At 56.4% G+C, this 21,543-nt stretch overlaps 1 protein-coding gene and 1 long non-coding RNA gene across 3 annotated transcripts in view; one reads left to right on the plus strand and one right to left on the minus strand.

The window, feature by feature from the left end:
- Window positions 1-4,357, minus strand: part of LOC148108794 (uncharacterized) — a 108,903-nt gene extending 104,546 nt beyond the window's left edge. The window contains exons 1-2 of the long non-coding RNA XR_015726973.1: window positions 4,241-4,357; window positions 3,435-3,536 (exon numbers count right to left, since the gene is read on the minus strand). This is a non-coding gene — a long non-coding RNA (uncharacterized LOC148108794). The remainder of the gene's footprint in view (window positions 1-3,434; window positions 3,537-4,240) is intronic.
- Window positions 1-21,543, plus strand: part of KIRREL3 (kirre like nephrin family adhesion molecule 3) — a 532,688-nt gene that overhangs the window by 488,589 nt on the left and 22,556 nt on the right. For both annotated transcript variants that reach the window (XM_045798118.2, XM_087868289.1), the window contains exons 5-7: window positions 2,200-2,357; window positions 11,722-11,872; window positions 17,711-17,816. In XM_045798118.2, coding sequence (XP_045654074.1) covers window positions 2,200-2,357; window positions 11,722-11,872; window positions 17,711-17,816 — 415 coding nt within the window. The remainder of the gene's footprint in view (window positions 1-2,199; window positions 2,358-11,721; window positions 11,873-17,710; window positions 17,817-21,543) is intronic.

A 21,543-nucleotide genomic window follows, 5' to 3' on the forward strand; every position in this document is an offset into this window, starting at 1 on the left:
CCCTGGCTCTTCACTGGGGAGTCCCATAGACAAGGATGGCCTGGTGTTTCTCCTATTCCTGGAGCTTCGAATGGTTCTTTCCAACTTCTCTGGCTCTCAAGCCCAGCCGGAGCCCCTCCATCCTGGACACCTACTGGAGAGAAAGCTGCCACCACAGAAGAAAGGGGGGCAAGACCCCCAGCACCGGCCCTCCCTGCTGGAAGGGGCCCAGCATTGCATAGAGCTAAAATTCCCCTCATCAGCAACTGTCACACCCACCCCCCTTTTGTGGAAAGCCTTCATTAGCCTCCCTTTTGCTCTCTGGCCACACCAGCACCCAGGCAGCCTCTGGCACTAATGAGGGAGTTTGGGGTGGGCGGGGGTGGGGGGGCCGTCCTGATCGTCCAGCCCACACGCAACATCTGCCTGAGCCCGGAGCCCCCTGGGGAAGCTGGGCAGGGTTGGATGAGACCAAACTGCCTCTCTGGGCCAGGATCTCCGGTGGAGTTCTGGGGCTGCTGATAGCATCTTGGAAGCCCCGAGGGTTTGTTTTTCCTCAGAAAATAGAAACTTGGGGGTTGGCACTCACTGGGCTATAGTTCAGAACCAGGCCTCCTCCAGGCCAGGAAGGAACGGGGACAGCCGGTAGCTGAAGGTGCTGCTTTCGGTGTTTACCTGGCCCCAGAGCCTCCTGGAGTCTCCTGGGTGCACTAGGAGAGTGGCAGCTGGGGGAGGCCTGGGAAGGGGAGGGAAGCCAGGCAGGTTGTGGATGCGAGGCCCTGGGGGGCAGAGGCTGGAAGGCACAGCCTGCTGGGTCAGCACCAGCCTGGCACCGCTGTCTTCCCCAATCCCACCGTGCAGAAGCTTGCATGGGGCCTGGACAGAAGCAAGGACTTTGCCTGGCAACTGGGCAAAGAAGGCCTTTTGTGCTAGGACCCCAACCCATCATCACCCAATTTCCCCTTCATCTATTCACTCAGCAAACATGCAGCTCAGCCCTCCTCAGGCCTCCGGACTTGACTGACCCAGCCCCTCCCTGAGGGTGGGGTGGGGAAGCCCAGGGACTTCCCAGGTGGTCTCAAGGAGCCCTTCCGCTTCTGTGGTGTGTCTGTTTGTCCAGGGAGGAGAGGCAGGGAGCCACAGAGGCCTGAGACCCTCCATGTGTCCCTAAGCTCGAACATCAGAAGAGGTTCTATGACCTTAGGCTCGTCATTAAACTTCTCTGGGCCTCTCCTCCAAGTAATGGTCATCCGTCATCCTAAGTGCCCACCTACATCCCAGGGTCATCAAGGGGATCAAAGGGGTGACTCCCGTGGACTTGGCAAATGTTTGTGGAGTGTCCACCAGGGACTGGGTCCTGCGCTGGGCCGGGTGGGAGAGGCAGCCACTGTCGTGGTCATCTTCCCCGCCACGGCACTGCCCATCTCTCGGGAGCCGTGAGCCTCCGATCACCTGCTGTGAAATACAGTGGGAGAAGTGGGCAGTAGGATTCATCCTAACTCTGGGATGAGGCAGTTGGAGCCATTCTGGAAGAATCGAGTGCTAAGGAGGTGCCAGGGGTCGCACAGCCCTCTGAAACACTGTCTCAGCCTTGCAAGGTTGCTCGTCTGTCCCCTGTCCCCTGACCCTGCAAGGGCAGGGGCTGGCAGGGCGCTGCAGGTCTCAGAGGCCCTGGTTTGCAGCCCTGGCTCTGGTGCCCATTCCCCAGTGACCTTGATCAAGTCACTTAATCCTGCTGAGCCTCGATTTCCAGATCTGTGTAATTGGGATAACAATAATGTTTACCTTGCAAGACCATTGTAAGGATTAAATCAGACAACAGATGTGACAGTGCTTTGTTTAAAAAAAAGAGAGAGAGAAGTTAAAAAGGAAGAAAGTACAGATATTATCTCAGCAGCGGAGCTTTGCTTCCCGATCTGATCTGTGAAACGGAGCTAATGATGCCTGCCCTGTCCCCTCCCAGGCTCATCATGAGCGTCGGATGAGATGATGGCAAGAACATCAGCTGCAAATAAACATGCAGTGCATATGTCAGGGATTATTGCTGTTGTTGCCATTATTGTTATAATACAAGGGGATTATACATTTTATTAAAGTATGATAATTATTGTTTGTCATCGGCTTCATAAAATCCACCCAGCCCAGCCTGCCAGCCCTGTCGGAGGGAGCAGCGCCCTCAGTCTGACCTCTCTACTCCTCTCTCCCCTCCCCACCCTTCAGTGCCACCTGATGACCCGGTCATCCTGGGGGGACCTGTGATCAGCCTGCGGGCGGGGGACCCCCTCAACCTCACCTGCCACGCAGACAACGCCAAGCCTGCGGCCTCCATCATCTGGTTGCGGAAGGGAGAGGTCATCAATGGGGCCACCTACTCCAAGGTGAGGCCTGGGGGCAGGAGGAGGGGCGGGGCCGCGCGGGGAGGGCCAGCTTTCCCCACCTCTGCCCCTCTTGCTCTCTGTGTGTGCTTTTTGACTCTCGTTCTTTGTTACCTCTCTGTGTCTTTTTCTCTCTCATTCCATGTCACTTGTTCCCTTTCATCCTATGTTTCTATTTATCTGACCTTTTCTGTCTCGCCGACTGTGTAACTGTTTTCCTCTCTTCTTTCCTGGGGTAATTGCTGGGCTTGGTCAAGAATAGAGTAAGGTCGGAGGAGGAAGCTCAGGGATAGAAGTGGCCAGGGCCTAGGGTTGCTAGATAAAATGCAGGACACCCAGTTAAATCTGAATTTCAGTATGAGTATATCCCAAATATTGCATGGGGCATAATTATGTGCCATACTGAGACTAAAAAATTATTCACTGTCTATCCGAAATTCAGATTTAACTGAATGTGCTATATTTTTATTTGCTAAATGTGCCCAACTTTTCAGGGCTACCGGGTAAGGCCATTTAGGTTCTTCCCTGTCCAAGATGCCTGACTCAGGAAATCCAGCCCATAATCCCTTACCATGCCTTGCACCTGCTGTGCCCACCTGCAGGTGTGCCTTTCTGTAATTCACACAAGGTACCATGAGCCGGAAATGCCCTGAACTGGCCCCTGTATTAGGTAGGTTTTTATTTTCTACATTTGATGATGCTTTGACATCTCAAAGCCTTGCCGAGGAGGAGGGACTGCCTCCCCCAGGCTTAGCTAATTCCTAGAGATGGCAAACCACGTGCTGAGAACATGCCTTTGATATGCAAACCATCCTACACCCAGACCCTCACCACCTCCTTTCAGCCAGCTAGAAATCCCAGGTGCCAGCCTCCAACCCTAAATCCTCAGGGCCGGGGACTGGATAACTGGAGATCAGTCCTATAGCCTAGAGCTTGTGGAAATTATTCAAACCACCCAATCCTAAAACCTTTCAGCTGCTCACCCTGCTTTGTCCATTCTTTCCCACGAGAACCATGATAAAGGCTTGCAGCACGTTTTCCCCTTGCTCCCTCTGCATCCCGACCAACCCTGATGCATACCCTTGTGGCCCTATGTAGAGCAGAGAGCCCCCTCCTCTTGGCAGCTGTAACACACGACCTTCTTCATGGCAGTCATCTCCGGATCTGCGGGCCTCACCCTCCCTGAATAAAAATAAAATCCCAGGTACAGGTTAAAGCCGCCCCCACCAAACTCCACTCAAGGAAATTGTAAATAGAGTCCCAGACAGCGTTTATATACCACAGAGCCTTTAAAGATGAACAGGACCGTGGAGGATGGCTGGTCCGGTTCCCTTGATCTACAGATAGAAAACCAAGGCCTGAAAGAGAAGTGACTGCCCTTCTCAGTTGGGGAGTGGCCCGAACCACAGTCTCGTGGCAGCCAGGGCTGCGTTCCTTCCTGTGTTCCTCTCAGTACAGCTTTAGACCGAGGGGCAGCTGCTGAGAGGCCCAACCAACACGCCCAGGCTCTGAAACTGGAGCTCCAGGCCCCCAGATCCCCAGCTCTCCTCTCCCTGTGGCTCTCCTTGGCTTCAGAAAGTGGGGAGATGTGTGACCCGTTCCCCACTCCCACCCCAGCTCCTCTTCCTGGGTCTTGAAAAGATAAGCAAGGCTTTCATCACCAGTGGGGGCTATAAGGCCAGAATGATGCTTCTCTGAGGGTGTGTCCTTCCTGCCCAAAGCGGACACCCCGCCGAGGAGTCAGCCCCAGGGCTGCTGATCAAGGCCGCACCCCCTTCTCAGCCCCCACCCAGAGCCTGGTGCCAGAACCCGGGACAAATGCCTTCCCTCTGGCACAAGTCCACCCAGGGGGAAGCTGCCCGTTGAGAAAGAAATCCCTCACTCACGTCCCGGACTGGAGCCACTCCTGTTGCATTATGAAATACAAAAATACGGCAGAGGGAATATATCACTCAGACAAGGATGAAAAGGAAGGCAAGGGGTGTTCCTTCCCATCTGGGCATTTGTCCATTCCCTCCCTGAAGTTGGGCCAGCCTGGCCCCTGCCAAGGTTTATATCCTGTAGAGGACACACCCCCATCTGGTGAAGAGAAAGGTCAGAGTCACCCTGCTGAGCCTGTCCAGGGGTCACCTCGCCCTAGCACGTTGTGTCCATGCGGAGAAGCCCCTCCAAGAGCCTGGCCCGGTGCCACAGCAGACCAGAGCTGGAGGCCATGCTCACCGTCTGCCCCCCGCCCCCCAGCCCTGTTCACACCCCTGCAGGCCAACAACCAGTGTGACGGCACTGGGCAGCAAGGGGCCGGGGCTCCGGACCCTGCTCTGTGAACCTCAGGAGAATCATTCCTTGGGCCTCAGTTTCCTCTCCCGTAAAACAAAGGAGTTGGGTGAGATGCTGTATGAGTAGGCTTGGGCCGCCATAACGAAATATTACAGACCAGGGGCTTAAACGGCAGACATCTATTTCTCACCATTCTGGAGGCTGGAAGGCCCAGATCAAGTTGCCAGCAGGGCTGGTTTCTGGTGAGATCTGTCTTCCTGGCAGACGGTACCTTCCCTCTGTGTCCCCGCATGGCCTTTCCTCTGCGTGTACGGGCAGACAGATCTCTGGTATCTCTTCCTCTACTTAGAAGGACACCTTAGCACCCTTATGACCCCATTTAACCTTAATTACCTCCCTAAAGGCCCTACATCCCTGGCCCTAGTCACACTGGGGGTCAGGGCTTCACCATATGAACTCGGGGTGGGGGGACACAGCTCAGTCCAGAGCAGGTGCCTGCCAGCTCCTATAAGCTACAAACCTATGCCTTGGCGCACCCAGAGAAGGGTGGCTGACCCCGCAGTGGTCACGTGGAAACAGCTCTAGGGGCCATCAGAGCCCACTCCTCTGCCTCCCCTTCCCTCCCCGGGACTGCAAGGACCAGTCACACAGGCACTTCTGATGACCCGAAGGCCCAGCAGCCCCAGACAACTCTGCTTGGAGGAGGGGGGGGCGGCAAGGCATGAGCAGCTGAAACAGAGAGAGAGGGTCAAGAGAGCACTCAAAGGCACACACAGTCAAGCAGAGCCCAGCGTCCACAGAAAAGATCGCCCGGGGCAGCCCTGACAGCCCTGAGGTCTGAAGCCCTCGGTATTTGTCCCATGGTGCTGGTTAAGCCCATGGACCCCGGAGCTGGGCAGTCTCACCTCGAATCCAGGCTCCACCGCCTTCCAGCTCTGTGATGGTCAGCAAGCAAGCTACCTAACCTTGCAGTGCCTCAGTGTCCCCACCTATGCAGTGGGAGCAAGAACAGTGCCTGCCTCAAAAGATAGCTGTAAGGCTTGAATGAGAAGAGTGCCTGGCCGGTGGGATCTCTGCCCGGTCCTCACGTGAGCCTCTCAGGCCCCCGGGTGCACCTTGCTCTCCCCTTTCCTAGATGGGAATGTCAGCGTCACTGTAGGGCTCCATCACGTATTATGGTAACTTCGTCTCTCTGCCTCAGTTTCCCCAGCTGCAAAACAGGTTGCTGTTAGCCACAGACGCCCAATAGGCTTGCTATGAGACTTAAAAGGCGTGATGTACAGATAGCCCTTGGCAGAGAGCCAGAGCACCAGCCAGTCATGTTAGACCCTCCTCTCAGAGCCCCTCCTCTCAGACCTCCATCTGGGTAGCCTCCCCAGAGGTCATCCAGCAGCCCTGGTTTCAGGGAACCTTCTTTCTGCTATTCAGCATGTGGCCAGCAGGGGAAGGGTGAGCCAGCAGGACGGAGGATGGCTTCACGGAGGACGACCAAGTCCCTTGCCCCCCACCCCCACCCCCAGCACAAGCTGTGGCGCCTCCTTGAACACGCCACCACCAAAGCCCTGGTGGCGGGGGTACTTGGGTGAGTGCTGGGACTCCCTGCAGGTGTCTGGCTGCGGAAGCATGGGAGCTGGTGGCAAGGCCTCTCTTCCTGCACTCCCAGCCTCGGGCTACCTTCTCTGCGCCTGGCACCAGAATGGAGATCATGTGGCATTCATCTGGAAAGCCGGCAGATACGCAAACCAGGAGAGGCAGGACAGGTTAGGGAAGAGGGAGGAAGCAAGGATGGGCTGAGCCCAGAGAGAAACCTTCCTGGGGAGGCAGCTTCCTGCTCCCCATATGCTACTTCCCCAACAGCTGCCAGGTGGCAGGATGAGGCCTTGACTCTGATGGGGGAGGGGGGCGGGAAGGACGGTTGCTTGGTCTTAGGACCACCCCCCACCAAGTCATATATGTATCTACCCAGAAGCCCCTTACTCTCCAGCCCTACCTCTCTGCTCCCTCCAGCTTCAGGCCGCTGCCTGCCCAAGGGGCCTCCCACGCACTCACCACCAGGACCAGGAGCCTCGATAGGGCCCTGTGCTAAGAGGGACTCTGGAACAACACCCCTTAAGGCCCTCACTGGGGCCCAGCTCCCTCCACGAGCCTCTTCCACTGTGTATTCCCTTCCCACCAGTCACCCCAGCACCGCCCTCCCAGCTGTTTCCCTTAGGGGCCTAGAGTCTCCACCCAGCGGGACAGCTGCCACCCACCGTGGCCTTCCTTGTGAAGGGCATCCATTATCACCCAGGGCGCAAGACTGGGGTCCCTGAAGATGCAGGGTCTGGGGCAAATGTCACTGCGGGTTCTGCACCTTCCCTTATGGCCCTCCTTCTAGCCAACGTGACGAGAGGCCTAACGGATCCTCCAGGCAGCTATAAAAAAAAAAAAAAAAGGACACAGCAGGTGGGGGAGGTGAGTGAGGAGGGAGAAGAGGGAGGCCTTGTTGCCAGGCAATCAGGCCTCACTCAAGGGCTTTCCAGGCTGTTTGCATATCAATGACCTTCCCAGATTTAGCGCCTGGGTTGGGGCACCCACCCACCGCATTCCCTCCAACCTCCACACTACGCGCCCGCTCCAACCCGGTCACCTGTGGTTCCCACACAGCCGTCACCAAGCTGCCCGCCTCTTGGCGGAGCCTCTGGGTTCTCCACTGCCCAGCTGAGGCCTTGGGGGCTTCGGGAAGAGCTGAGCAGCCACCGCTGCCCACACTGGACAACCGCACACAGGGTACACGCTGTCCCCCCCCCCCCCCCCGCCTCCGGCCCCGGCTCCAGGCCTCTGCAATTCAATGCCAAGTGCCTGCCCTCAGGGAAAGCACGGTGTGGCTGGGGACACAGGAAGCTGCACAGGACAGGCAGGGTTCAGAGACGCCTCACACAGCCGCTGAGATAGTCTGGAAAGCTGAGAAGCTGTTCGTGCGTCGATGGAGGCCTGTGGACACACATAGGCAGAGGCGAGGAAGGCCAGCCATGAAGGCTGCTGCTCGGATACTCAGTCCCGTGCCGGTGCTCCTGCCCCGAATCCCCGCACACAGGTGGGCTGGGTCCTGGTTAGAGCCCCAGAAGCTGCACTGGGGTCACGTGCACCGGGTGGATGACTCTGAGTCCCGGGATTTGGCTGTGCGCTCCTCACCACCAAGGGGGGGAAGGGCTGCCGCAAGCCTTGGAGGTGGTGGCCTCAGAGACAAAGTGACTTGCCATTAATAATCCACTTACCCTCCCTGAGCTGATTTGCATGCTAATGAACGTTTCTGGAGCAGGAGGTGGGAGGCTGGCGCCCAAGGTGTGTCCCCAGAGCCAAGTTCAGTGAAGGGAGGACCGGGAGAAGAAGCTGGGAGAGGAGGGGAAAGCCGGCTGGGACAAGAACCTGCAAATGATAGAACGTTCCACCTGGCCTGTCCCTTCAAGGCCACAAAGTCCAAAGGCTTCATTTGCATTTGAGAAAAGGGGAGATTGGGGAGATTCGTGAAAGGGGAATGAAGGAAAAGAGCGGGGAGAAAGAAGAGGAGCAAGGATCAGGAAGGACTGAGGAAAAAGGGCAAGTAGGTTGAGAAGACAGATGGAGGCCAAGCGCTGGCCACAGAGCAGACAGGCCACCAGGCCACGGTGGGGGGGGGGGGCGGTGCAGGTGTATGGGCCCGCCTCCCTGGCTCTCCCCAGGAACATCCTACCTATACCATCCCTGCACACCGGCCTCTCCCTGGGGACACCTTGGGGGGGGGGGTGTCTGATCCCTGGGAGCTGGGGCCCAGGGTGAGATGCTCAGCTTCCCAGGGCGAGCCAGCTGCCGAGGCCTGCCTTCCCCTTGCTCTCCCCTTGGTTAATGAACACATCTCCCTTTTCTCTAATTAGGTGGAACAAACAACTTGAACCAGAATTTTTATTTCCCAGAAAAGCACATGCCCGGACACAGTAAATATGTCATTAATCATCATTCGGAGGCGCAGGAGGAAGGGAAGCAGTCAGAGGGCCTAATTAGGAGCCCGGGCCTCCCCGCTCCCCTCCCGCCAGCACCCTGGCAGCCCTGCTCCCTTCCACCAGGTGGGGAGCAGATCAGTTGGAGAGGTGCCTGGCAGAGTCAAACTTAATGTAAATGTTCTTGTTAGTACAGTGTAAAAGTAAAGAAAAGGGGATGAGGAAGAACCATACTGACCTACCTCCCCACCTCCCCCTTCCCTCCACCCTACCCCAGGTCTTATTTCCATCCAGGAAATTGTTCTTATTAGCGCTTGGCTATTTATAGACACGTGAAGTCTGCTGAAGAGTCCAGAACCATTACTGTGGTAGGGCTGCCCCTCCCTCCACTCTGGCTTGGCTTGGGACTAAACCACACGTCTCCGCAGCCCCGATCTGCTGGCCTCTAGTTTAGCTCCTGGCCCTGAGGCTGAGCTGAAAACCCTTATCCCACTGATGGCCCAGCCCCAGCCCTTGGCTTGCTGGGATTGACCCCATCACTCCGCCAGCCCTGCTCCAGGACCCCTCTGCCCAGGGCTGAGGCCACCACCCCACGTCCCAGGAAAGAATGTGCCATAGGAGCCCGCCCAGGCCCAGGTAGTTCTAGAACGTGCAGCAGAAATAGTCCAGACCACTGCCTGGCTCTGTGGATCTCTCTGGCATCTCAGAATGTGGCTTTGTCTAAAGCAGGATGGTCTTACTCTAGACTAGAGTCTCAGGTCATGTGCTCCTAGTGCTGGAGGCCACCAGCTTTGCCCCAGCTTGGCTGAGCAGGACCACACAGAGCTGAGGACCCAGCTGAGGTTCCAGTAGCTTACATGTTGCTGCTGTCAAGTAACAAAAACTCGACCAAGTAAACGTGAAGATCTAATTGGCTTTATTAAACAATTCACGACTCAGGCGGCATCTCATCCAAGCGAGTAGAAAGGCATTCCGAGGAGGGTACAAACATGGAAGGTTTTAAAGGCAAGAGATGGAGAGGGTAAAAGGAAATTATTGGCAAAGAATGCCTTGTTTCAGGCAGGTCCCCCTTAGGGGGACCGGAAGGATGACCTCCCCTGCCGACCAGGAGTTTCCAGGTTGGCCGGTTAAACGTCACATCCCAGGGGGGCTGGGGTTTGAAACCGCAGGAGGGGGCGACTGGGTGGCACAGCGGTTAAGCGTCTGCCTTCGGCTCAGGGCGTGATCCCGGCGTTCTGGGATCGAGCCCCACATCAGGCTCCTCGGCTATGAGCCTGCTTCTTCCTCTCCCACTCCCCCTGCTTGTGTTCCCTCTCTCGCTGGCTGTCTCTATCTCTGTCGAATAAATAAATAAAATCTTTAAAAAAAAAAAAAGAAACCGCAGGAGGCTAGGTAGATATTAGGTGTTGGTTTGCTGATGCGGGGTCCTTAACCTAAGTGACTCCATTTTGGGCCGGCTGTCTCCTTTTCAGCACTGCTAAGTAGCTCAGCGAACTTAAAAGTCTGCTGAATCCCTCTAACTGTTCCCACCTTTAAGTGAAGATCTTACTAACCACCGTCTAACTCGCAGGGACCAGTGGTGGGTGGGTCACCGCCTCCGGGGTCACCATCCTCAAGCACAAATCCCAGCCCTGCCCGGCAAGTTTCTGACTCACTTTGAACTAAGTTTTCTTTTCTATTAAACAGAGCCAGTGCTCCCTTCCTTTCAGGGTCTGGTGAGAACAGTGCCGGTACTATCTTAAGGGAGGTTTCGAGAAGTCAAACTTATTCATCTATCTTCTGGCTCTGAGCCGGCGAAATTAGACAGCGTCCAGCACCCTTCTCTGGAGGGAGTTAAGTAGCTTCCCAGGATCAAAAGTCCCTGAGTACTGAGCAGGTCCAGGCCCACCTTGGAAGTGGTCCCTCTGCCCGACACACCTCTCCAGCACCTACCTTGCTGGGTCACCGGGAGCTCAGGATGCTGGGCACCAAACTGCCAGGGAAGGAGCTGGAAAGGGGTGCAGCAGCGATGGGGGCACTGGCTGCAGCGTGACCTCATGAGCCCCACTGGAAATGGAAGGAATGGAAGGCAGATATCTAAAGGCTTTCAGACTTGCGTTTGTTTCCTAGGGCTGCCCTCACCAAGTCCCCAACTGGTGCCTAAAACAACCAAAACGTATTGTCCCACCTTGTGGAGGCCAGAAACTCTGAAATCAAGGTGTCAGCAGGCTGTGATCCCTCCAGGGAGAGTCTTTCCTGGTCGCCTCCACGCCTGGTGGCTCCTGGAGTCCCTTGGCTTCTGGCTACATCACTCCCATCTCTGCCTGTCTTCACGTGACCTTCCTTCTCGTTCCTTTCTGTGTCCTCCCCTCTTCTTCTAAGAACACCAGTCATGGATTTGCCCTCCCCCCCAACCCCTAATCCAGGATGATCTCGTCTGGCGATCCTTAACTAATTACGAATTACTTAGCTGATCTCTGAAGACCCTATTTCCAAATCAGGTGACATTGTGAGGCTCTAAGACGACATGAATTTGGGGGGGGGACATTCTTCAGCCCACTATAGGACCCTCTTACTTATCTTGCCCCCAACTTGAAGTGTAAGTTTGGCAGAGCTCCGTGGCCCCTCCTGGTCTTGCCGGTTTTCTCATCTGTCACTGGGAAAATAATGGCATCTGTCCTGCCTCCGACTATTCAGGACTCTAATGAGGTCAGGAAGTAATATGATTTGAAAAGTTGCAAGGGTTTACATAGATAAAGTAATGAAATGGTCAGTGTGGATTGATTCTACCTGTAGCCCAGCCCAGCCCTGCCCTTACCCCCGTGCCCCAAGATGCACCCCCTCCTACAAGTCACACGATTGCCTTGGGGGGACACAGCCTCCCCAGCTGTATGCACCTGCAGACCTAGAGCCTCCCCGAGGCTGATTCTCCCACATGATGGGAGACCTTCTAGTTCCTCTGTCCTTCTGCAGCCCAGGGCTCGGCCAGGCCAGGGAGCCACCAGTAACCCCCCAGCTCTCTGCAGAGACTTGCACCCCTGGCTGTCCTGAGCTGAGGTCTCCTTCTTCTTCTCTGAGGCTGGGACGTGTCTTCCCCTACCTGCCCAGGCCAGCCCAGCCAAGTGACATGGGGCCTTCTCTCCTCGCTCCCCCAGACCCTGCTGCGAGATGGCAAGCGTGAGAGCATCGTGAGTACCCTCTTCATCTCCCCGGGCGATGTGGAGAATGGGCAGAGTATCGTGTGCCGAGCCACCAACAAAGCCATCCCAGGAGGGAAGGAGACTTCGGTCACCATCGACATCCAGCGTGAGTACTAACTTGGCCCACCCAGCCTGCCGGGACTGGGGCGGGAACACCCCTCCCCACTCCCCCACCCCTGCCCCGAGCTCTCCCTGCCTGGAGCACGGGATGGAGGGAAAAGCCAGGCCTGGACAACCAGCTCACCAGAGCCAACACCACAGCTTCTTCCTGCTCCCTTCTGCGAGGTGTCTGAAGACTGGAAATGGGTCAGACAGCTCCCCGGACTGGCCAAGGCTGTGTTTGTGGGCACCCAAAGGACTTGTCCTTATTGTCACTTGAAGTAACAACATCAGATGAGGATCTTTTCCCAATGACACGTTCAAGCCACATTCCAAACCTGGATCAGGTAGAACTTTCCACATCAATAAATATCAAGCAGGCCTCTAGCTCCGCTTTAACCCAGTGGCCCCCCACGCTCCCTTGGCGAAAATGCCCGAGCAGAGGCACTGGGGGCAGCAGGGCGCTCGGGGCTCCGGAGTGGGGCGGGCAGCGCGTGCCCTACAGAGGTTGGGCACATGGGGGCCCCTCTCATGGAAGGATTCAAGGAGCGAAGAGGAGGAAGGAGAGTAGTCTTTCAGTCAGCCCATACTTTCCGGGAATTATTTCATCTTTGCCACACCATCTGAGTAGGTATGCCGGTGGTCCCTATGTGAGGAAACTGAGGCACCCCGTGGTCCGTCAGCTTGCCCAAGACCACATAATTATCAAATGCAGACAGCCTGGCTTTCCGGAGCCCTCACCGTAACCCTCTTCTACACTCGCACACAGTAGGTCCTCAGCGGGAGTCAGTTCTCACAGTCAGCGTCAACAGTCATGATGCGTTCAAGTTCCACCTGCGTCCTGTTCCAAAAGTCACCTCAAAAGCCCCCTAATGCTCTCTTAAAATTTCCCTGAAGAGCCTGTCGGCCCCAGAGAACAAAAAAAAAAGTGCTCAAAAAGGTGGTCCCGCGGCCTTACCCCCAGTACTGGACTAGTTTGGGTCTGAAGTATCAGCGTTTAGAAGTGGACTTTTCTTCCCTTACTTAGATGGCCCTCCCTGCCAGGGAGCACGACACCACCGCGTGCTGGGGTGGTTTTGGCGGCAGGCTAGAGCCGAAGGCTGGCATGCATCTCCTTCTTATTTTATTCATCCTAAGTCGCATTCATTTAAAAACCCCTGCCCCACAGCCTGGCTCTATAAGGCTTCTGGACCTGTGCTCCACGGGGCTCTGGAGGGCTCTGGGGCTGAGTCCTGGCGTTTCCAGGGCCCCTCTCGGGAGCCAGCCAGCAGAAGTCCCTAGTCTGTCTAGAATCCTGGCAGCGGCCGCTTAGATTCCAGAAGGCAAAAGAAACCGTTGTAACCCTGAGACAGGCTTGCTCTGAACACCCAGACACAGCAGCCGAGTTCTTGGAGAAGTTCTTTACCATGTTCACTGGTTACTAGCCCCCACTCCCTCACCCCCACCAACTGGAGACGTCTTCTGTGCCTCATTTACTGAGAGCCAAGAACAGCGGGTCTCTTGCCAGATCGGGGACCAGGGTGATGGGAAGGAGACGCTCACTCTGGGGGGCCTCCCTGCCTGGCTGTCCACACCCACCTACTTCTTCCGGCACCAGCTCTGGAGAGGAAGCAAGGTGCTCTGGGGATCAAGTGGTCCAGCATCCAGAAAGGCTCCCCCACCTGTGGGTTGTACGGGCCGAAGCTTGTCACTTTACTCTGGGGACGCCAGTCCCTTGTCCTTTGACCAAATGGTGTCCAGAGTTTCTTCTTGCCCTTAGATTGACCACGATCAGAGCTCTCTCCAAACACAAGCTGAACCTGGGAGGAATGAGGGTGGGGGACACAAGGCCTCCAAGCCTCCCACTGCCAGGCTGCTGGTTGTGCCCCCCACTGATCCCCAATCTGGTTGGGAGGCCAACACCAGCTACAGAATCCCACACAAAAGGAGCCAGCCGGCAGCTCCCCACAGTAGCAGCCTGGGCCCCGGCAGGGGAAGACCCAGCAGCAGCCGCGCTCCCCTCCAGTCCATTATCCATCACACCAGGAGAAGCTCTCCTGTCAACAAGAAAGCCATCATCCTAACAACAGTCCACCAACTAGTAAAAGGCGCTCCTCTAATGAACTCTAATGAGATGATCCCTTCACCAGGGCACAGAGCTCAGAGTCCGATCTGAGGAGGACACCGCCTTGCCAGGTCTCTGCGCCCTGGCTGGGGCTCCCAGAGAGGCTGAGGACCTGGGTGCCCAATTCCTAGCTCAGCTCCATCTGAGGCGGGACAGGGAAGTGGTTAAGGCCACAGCACTCCCCCTGGTTTAAACTCTGGCTTCGCCACTTACTGAATGATGCCGGCCTGGTTCTTTAACTGCTGTGCCTCAGTTCCCCCGTCTGTGGAAATGACAGTGCTTCCTTCACACAAGGGCTGTGAGGATTGAATGAAGTTGTTCTGGGGGACGTTTCCAGCACAGTGCCGGGCACCTGGTACTTGTCCTTGCCATGCACGGTGCCCCGCCCAGCCCAAACAGGGGAGAGGTCTCCGGCCACTTGTCCCCTCTCCTGAAGGTGTTTGCATGTGCCTGCCAAGCAAAAGCGCACGCTCTCTCCACCACCTTCTGCCTGCCTCCTTCCTCCTCCATTTATCCATTTGTTCATTCACTAAGCGTCCAACTGTTTACTGTGGACACCGTGGGCCAGATCAGAGCTGCCTTTGCAAACCTGCTCATTTTCTCAGTCAACCACGAAGCATTCAAACTCAGCAAAAGCGCATTTGTTGTTTGTTTCCCTTGGTCTTTATATGTTACCCAACGGAAGACAAAGCCCCCAGATTGAGTAATGGGAGAGAAAGCTGAACACCCCCAAAGTCTCGCTACATCTGGACGCTGCATCCAGCTGCCAAGTTTCAAATGAATGTGCTATAAAATCACTGAGTCATGGAGTTTCTCTCTTTTCCACCCCCTCCTCGATGTAATACTTCCCCTGAACGCACACTCACACACACACGCACACGCACGCACACGCAGGTTGCTGATGGAAACACTAACAGACTCTCAGCTGTAACATCTGTTCGATCTGATCTCAGTTCCAGCAGCTACATCAAAGCCGCCCCCCCCCCGCCAGCTATGCAGCCGACATCACAAGTGGGATTACAATCATGTCTAATAGTTGGAGAGGACATAAACTATTTATACCTCCGGAGCCTGGTAGACGCCTGAGAAGTCCTACCCTGCACATCCAGAGGAGAGGGGTGGACAGAGGGACACAGGCGCCTGGGGGTCCGGGGTGGGGGTGCAGATGAGACTGACAAGGGTACAACCTTCTAGGGACCCGCTGTCTTGGGGCTCTTCGAGAAAGGTGGGGTACCGGGGATTTGGCCGAGGTAAGGAAGCTGCAGGAGAGAGGCAGGCTCAGGATAAACTCAGAACGGCGGGCAGCAGGAAGGGTCCCCCAACAGGTATACGCTCCATCGCCCTGCTCCCCAAGACTCCTCACTCTATAAAGGACACCCAGGTGGGGAGGGGCCTCCTGGAGCTACCCTCCAAGGTCTGTGGCAGGTAGGTTCCAGATTCTATCCAGTGGGCACTATCACCTCCTCAAACAAGAGTTGGATGGAGGGGCTCCACTCCGCCTCTCAGGACTGAGTTGCACAAGGTGAGGCCATGAGCCAGCCATGCATTCGGCTCCAGATGGCAATCACCACATTCCTCAGCCTCAGGACATCTCCAACTCGCAGCAAGATGCAGGCTCCTCTCTGGGTCTCCACATCTCTAGGGCTGGTGTCATCGGAGCCCTAGGGGCCCTCAGATGCCCCATTGAGCCGGCTGGCCCTGCAGACAAGGAGTGCTGGGACTCCTGACAGTACTTGCCCTGGAAGCTGGTGGCCTTCAGCTGGGGGTGGACGGGGGAGCGGCGGGGAACAGCAGCTGGGGAGAAGCTACAGGGTTCTGGGGGTCTTAGCTCTCCTGGGAGGTGGGAAGAGAGCTCTCATGGCTGGTCCTTGCCACACTCCTCACTACCTGAATTATGCTTTAAAAACAAAGATTGTCACCTCCCTTGTAATTCTCCGTGAAAATTCTCCACTGCTGCCGTAACAGATGCTCCCAGGATCGTGGTCCGCATGTGGAACTGGGGGCTCGTGGGGGAGATCAGGGTCCCCAGAACAGTCAGCCAGCCACCCTGCTCAGGAACCAGAGTTCTCTCCCCCACGTCTTTCAAGCTGTCTGCAGATATGAGCACAGCCCTGTGGGCCACCTCTCTGGCCCCAGCCCCTGGGCCGCGGCACTGTGCAATGCAGGGAGACATGACCCAGCTTGAGCACCTGCAGGACAGAGAGGCCGAGTGGTCCAATGATGCCAACGCCAGGGTGGGCTGGCCTCAGTTCACAGCTGGGGGGCTAAGCATAGGACTCTCAGGGCCTCAGAAGCCCACCCATGGTCTCAAACAGAGGCTCACCGGGTGGGTTGGAGTCCTGCTCCCCTCGTGGTGCCCTTCTCAGGCGCCCAAGAGGGGTCAGCTTTTTTCTCCGTGGTCTCTGAGAAACTGGCTTCTTTTGCTGAAAATGGGCTGGACGGAACCCTAAGAAGTCCACATGCCCTGCTGGCAGTTTGCTGTGATCTCTGGTGAGGACTGGCCCAAAGATGCAGCCCAGGACCCTGGCTTGGGGACGGGGACCACACTGCCCTCACTCCGCCCAGGGTTGAACCCCAGCCAGCCCTGTATGACGAGGAAGGAGAACAGGTGCTGGTCTCTGTTTCCCCCTTTCTCTCTCTCTGTGTCTCTCTCCCTGTCTCTTTTCTCTAGCGCTCGATACTGTGGGGTGTCTGTCCCCAACGCCATGTCTCATTCTGTCTCTGTCTGCTTGGTCTCCTCCGGTCTTTTGGCTTTTAGTCTGAAATCTCTGTCTGATTGTATGTTTCTCTGTATATGTCCATCTCTCTCTGTTTCTCTCTCCATTTCCCTGCTCTCTGCTTCTCTCTGTTTCTTTTTTTTTATTCTTCCTCTGCATTTCTCAATCTCTCTGTCTCTGTCTGTGTCTCTCTCATTTCCCTGTCCCTCTTTGTGTAGGTGTCCTCTGTCTGCCTCCCATCCCTTCTGTCTCTGTCTCTGTTTCCTGTTCCCCTCTCCTCCCCCTTCTTTCCTGCTCCCTCTCTCTTTCCCTCCCCCTTTCCCTCTCTCCCTCCCTCTCTCTCTTTCTCTCCCCCCCTCCCTCTCCCTCTCTTCCTGTCTCCTCCACCTCCTACCGTTCAGCACTTCAGAGCCTGGCTTCTCATCACGTTCCAGGAGAAAGACTCGCCCAGCCTGGGGAGCCAGGGAGGGCTGGGTGACACCAGTCAGGGCCCAGCAGAGATGACCAGGCTGATGAAAGGGTGTAAATGCCACTTTCAAGTTAACAGATATACCAGAACCTTTATACAAACAGATCTGAAACAGACATTTCAAAGACAAAAAAATGTGTATTTAAATGGGGCTTAGTGTCCACACTCCCCCTTGTGCCCCCTGCACCCCCTTTTCCCACCTCTCTTATCTGAAGTGTTTTGTTCTCTCAAAAGGCTGGAAGATGGGCAGCATGCGTCTGGGGGCCCAGGAAGCCATGCCTCCTGGCTGGCTTTCATTTAAACACAGGGCCTTGAATCCACAGGAGGAACCCCCACCCCACGACCAGAGCAGCTAAAGAGGGCACCCCCAGAGAGCAAGGGAGCCCCCTGTTGAGGTCCCCAACTTTCTGGGGAACACCAGAGTGGTGGCTGCTCTAAGGGTCCCTGCTGATAGAATCTCTGGCCTTTACCCTCCCTGTCACCCAGGGGTTCTTCTTGTCCCCAAACCATGGACACCGGTCCCCCTGTTTGCAAAGGAATCTCTTCTCTCTGCAGACCCCCCACTTGTCAACCTGTCGGTGGAACCACAGCCAGTGCTGGAGGACAACGTTGTCACGTTCCACTGCTCTGCAAAGGCCAACCCAGCTGTCACCCAGTACAGGTAAGAGTCCCGCTGACGAGGCACAGCCTGGCCCCTGGACCCCTCCCAACCCCTGCCAATCACATGGGGTGTCATTTGTGGTCCCGAGCACACAGCGCACGGGCTGGTTCACTGTGGGCACGCAGGATCCTTCTCCCTCCCCCGCAGGATCCTTCTCCCTCCCCCGCACACCCATCCAGCCCTGGCCTTTCCCTTTCCTTCATGTACGTGCACACTTCCCTTCCACCGGAAGCAGTGGTATAACCCCTTCTGCTTGGAGAGCTTGGTTAGCCCTTCTTTCTGAAAAGAGGCAGAGAGGCTCAGGGAGAAAAAAAAGGGGAAACAACCAGGAGAAGCAGTAAGATCAGAATCTAGATTCTAGCCATGTGCTTACCAAACCATTCACCTGTGTAGGGTAAGATTTCTGGGACAGATGGCCCTGCTAGCAGGCGCCTCGGATCATGTCCACCCATGGCCCTGGTGCCTCCCTTGCTCACAGCACTGGTAAAAGCACCACCGTGTTTTACACGCTCATCTTTCCCTGCTGATGGAGCTTCTTGAAGGCTAGAACTGCAATTTAGCCGCTTAGGGCACTCAGCGTGGAGCCCAGCGCGGGGCATGCAGCAGGTGCCTTTCAATGCGGGCCGGCTCCTCCGGGCCCCTTCCTGCCTGGGCGCTACCACTGCCACCGCCGCACACGATGTCGAGAGACGCAGGGCCCCCGGAGATGCTCAAGGGCAGACTCGGACACTCACCTCCTTTAGACGCCCTGGGGAACTCGCCATGGCCCTCGCTGTCCCGTCCTTCCCCACCAGCCCAGACTCGATGCTGGAGCCCAGAGCGTCGCCTCTGCCGTCGAGATGGGTTATTAAGCTGCAGCTTCAGCCGGTGCCAGGGATGCTAATGGCCCTAGACTAGATAATCAGCCGGCCAGTGAGAGTGGAGGACAGGGACGGCAAGAGGCAGCGCAGCCCAGAGGGCTCCATGAGAGGAAATGGGCCAAAGAGGCAGCCAGAGACTCATGTTGGACGCAAGGAGTTGGTCCCCGCAGTGCAGATAATTGAACGACACCAGGACACTGGCACCAAAACCCAGGGAAGGCGTGGAGTCTTTATCCTTGAGGATATTTTAAAACAGGATGCAAACCCATGTGTCCTGTCTGGTGTGACCGTTCCCTGGGCTGGAGGCAAGGGAAAGGTCGCAGCAGGTGCACGGCCCCATGGTCCTGTGGGTCCAGGGAGCGGGTTCAGTTTGGCTGGGATCTGGCATCTGTCTGGAAGCCACTAAAATGCAAAACAGAGGCCCAGAGAGAGTCCCCTCCTCTGGGCTTCCTCTGGGCACCTGAAAGACCTGCTCTCCCCTCCACAGGGCCGGCTTCTCTCTGCTGCCGCTCCAGGGGTCTGCTTACAATCCCTAAATGCTAGGCCCCACGTCCCCAGAGACCTCAGACACCCGTTGCCCTGGGCAGCCCCAGATTCCCACAGGTGCCCAAGCAGACGCACCCCATGGTCACCCTCCCAGGAATGCTGATGGGATCCCAGAGACCAGAACGTACAACGACCCTGTCTCTTCACAGCCAGGCTCCGGGTCATCTGAGGACCCAGTTATGGGAGGGCTGGGCAGTGGGCAGGGCCATTCTCCGGGGCCCAGCAATGTCCCCCACTCCACCCCGGCCTTCTGACCAGGACAGGGTTAGCGAACGCCCCAGAAGTCAGGCTGCCGGGCCTGCCTCTTAAGGGCACCACCCTCTAGAAGCAGAACACCAGGGATGATGATGTTCATGTCTCCTTCTGGAGAGATCATCATAAAGAAATGGGACAATGGGGCACCTGGGTGGCTCAGTCGGTGAAGCGTCTGCCTTTGGCTCAGGTCATGATCTCGGGGTCCTGGGATCAAACACACCCCCCCCCCCCCCCGTCGGGCTCCCTGCTCAGTGGGGAGTCTGCTTCTTCCTCTCCCTCTGCCCCTCCCCCACTCATGCACATGCGTGCACGCTCTCTCTCAAATAAATAAAATCTTCAAAAAAAAAAAGAAATGTGACAATATGTTAAGAACTAGTGAATCTAGGGGAAGGGAATATGGCAGTTAATAGGCCTATTCTTGCCATGTTTCTATCATTTCAAAGCAGTTTTTTTAGAACTAAAAAGTTAATAAACAAGCACAGAGCATCCAAGTTTCCCTCCACCTTCACCCTACCCTGCAGCCCCCCAGGGTCCCAGGTCAGTCCCCGGTTACAGAGGGGCAGCCGTGGGTGCAGGAAGGGGCTGGCCTCCCCCCAAATGCTCACTCCCATGGCTTGTCACCTCCCCTCACGGCCCTCTGATTAGCCAAAGGCTCTGAAAACACTTCATTGTGGACCACAGTCCCTTCGGGACTCCGGAGACTTTTTGCAGAAGCTCTTCTGGCCACCAGGAAAATTTGGGAGAGAGGGGAGTGGAGCGGTGGAGAGAGGCAGGGGCCGCCTGCACCCAGGACACCAGCCAGCCCCTGGAGGAAGGGCTCAGCCAGCAGGCAGATGGTGGTCCTAGATGCCGTGTTGGGTTCCAAGAGGAAAAGCCTTAAACAAATCTCCTCACATAAGTACATTGATTTTTCCCAACTGACTTTGACAAGATTGCGGGGATCTGTGTTTCTTTACTTCCATATTCATCTTGATTGCTTCCTCCTGTGCCACTCCGAGGCTGTGATCTCAGAAATTAGAGCTATGCTTCCTCCACCCCAGCCCCCAGGAAGGGGACATGGGTGGGCGTGGGAGCAGGTGCGGCGGACTCGGCTGTCACTTCAGCTGCCCCCCAGCACCGGGAGCGCGAGGCGGGCAGGCCAGGTCCCAGCACACCAGGAAGCACGTCTCCCCACCTGCTTCTTGGTACTGTCCTCTAAGGCTCTCCTGCGCCCCCCACACCCCTCTTCAGGTCCCAGGGCAGGGACCACTGCCCGGTGTGAAACTCGGGGCTATTTAAGGACAGCCTGTCAGCTGTGACAGCTAGGCCTCCTGATTCTGTGATATAAATAATTAATCCTCTTACGTTTGCTCCGGCCAAATTAGACATTGATTGGGAAAAGCTTAATCTGACTCCTTTTCAGAGGGGCTGGGGAAGGTGGGGTGGGAGCAACCACGGAGACAGGGCTGGGGGGAAGGGGAGTATGCAGGGTCCAACTGGAAGGAGGAGCAGGTGAAAGCTAAGCCAAAGAAGAGAGAGGAGAGGGAAGGGCTGAGAGAGGTAGCCTTGGGTCCGGGTCACCCTGGACCCTGGGGCCAGCCACTTGAAGGAGTGGTTTGAGCTTCTGAAAGGGATCCCTAAAGAGGGTTTTATTGGTGTGGAAGAGGAACATAAAGAAAGGGTGGAAAAAGACTGAGCAAGATACGAGCAGGGGACACTTGGGATGTCCCCAGAAAGCCTTGGTTTGGGATACCAGAGGGCCCAGCCCCCACAGCCAGCTCCTGCCTGTGACCCTGGGAGAGGAGAGGCTAGGAATTCCTCCTGCACCCCATTCCACCTCTGAGGAAGGGACAGACCCTGCGGGGGCTAAGGGCAGCCGCTGCACAGGGGACCAGGCTTGGATAGCACAGCCCTGCTGGCGACAAGAAAGCGGAGTCCCTCAGCCGTCCCACTGGGCTCCAGGCCTGGAGGGAGTCCCAGCAGTTCTCCTGAGCTCCTTGGGGCTGAGAGGGTGAAGCTTGCACCCTCTGTGACTTACACCATGAAGGGCCCCAGAGAAGAGGAGAAAGCCCCATCTTCTCCAGGAG

Source organism: Ursus americanus, chromosome 16, assembly GCF_024610735.1.
Source record: "Ursus americanus isolate L20-20 chromosome 16, mUrsAme1.1.p, whole genome shotgun sequence".
Lineage (NCBI taxonomy): Eukaryota > Metazoa > Chordata > Mammalia > Carnivora > Ursidae > Ursus > Ursus americanus.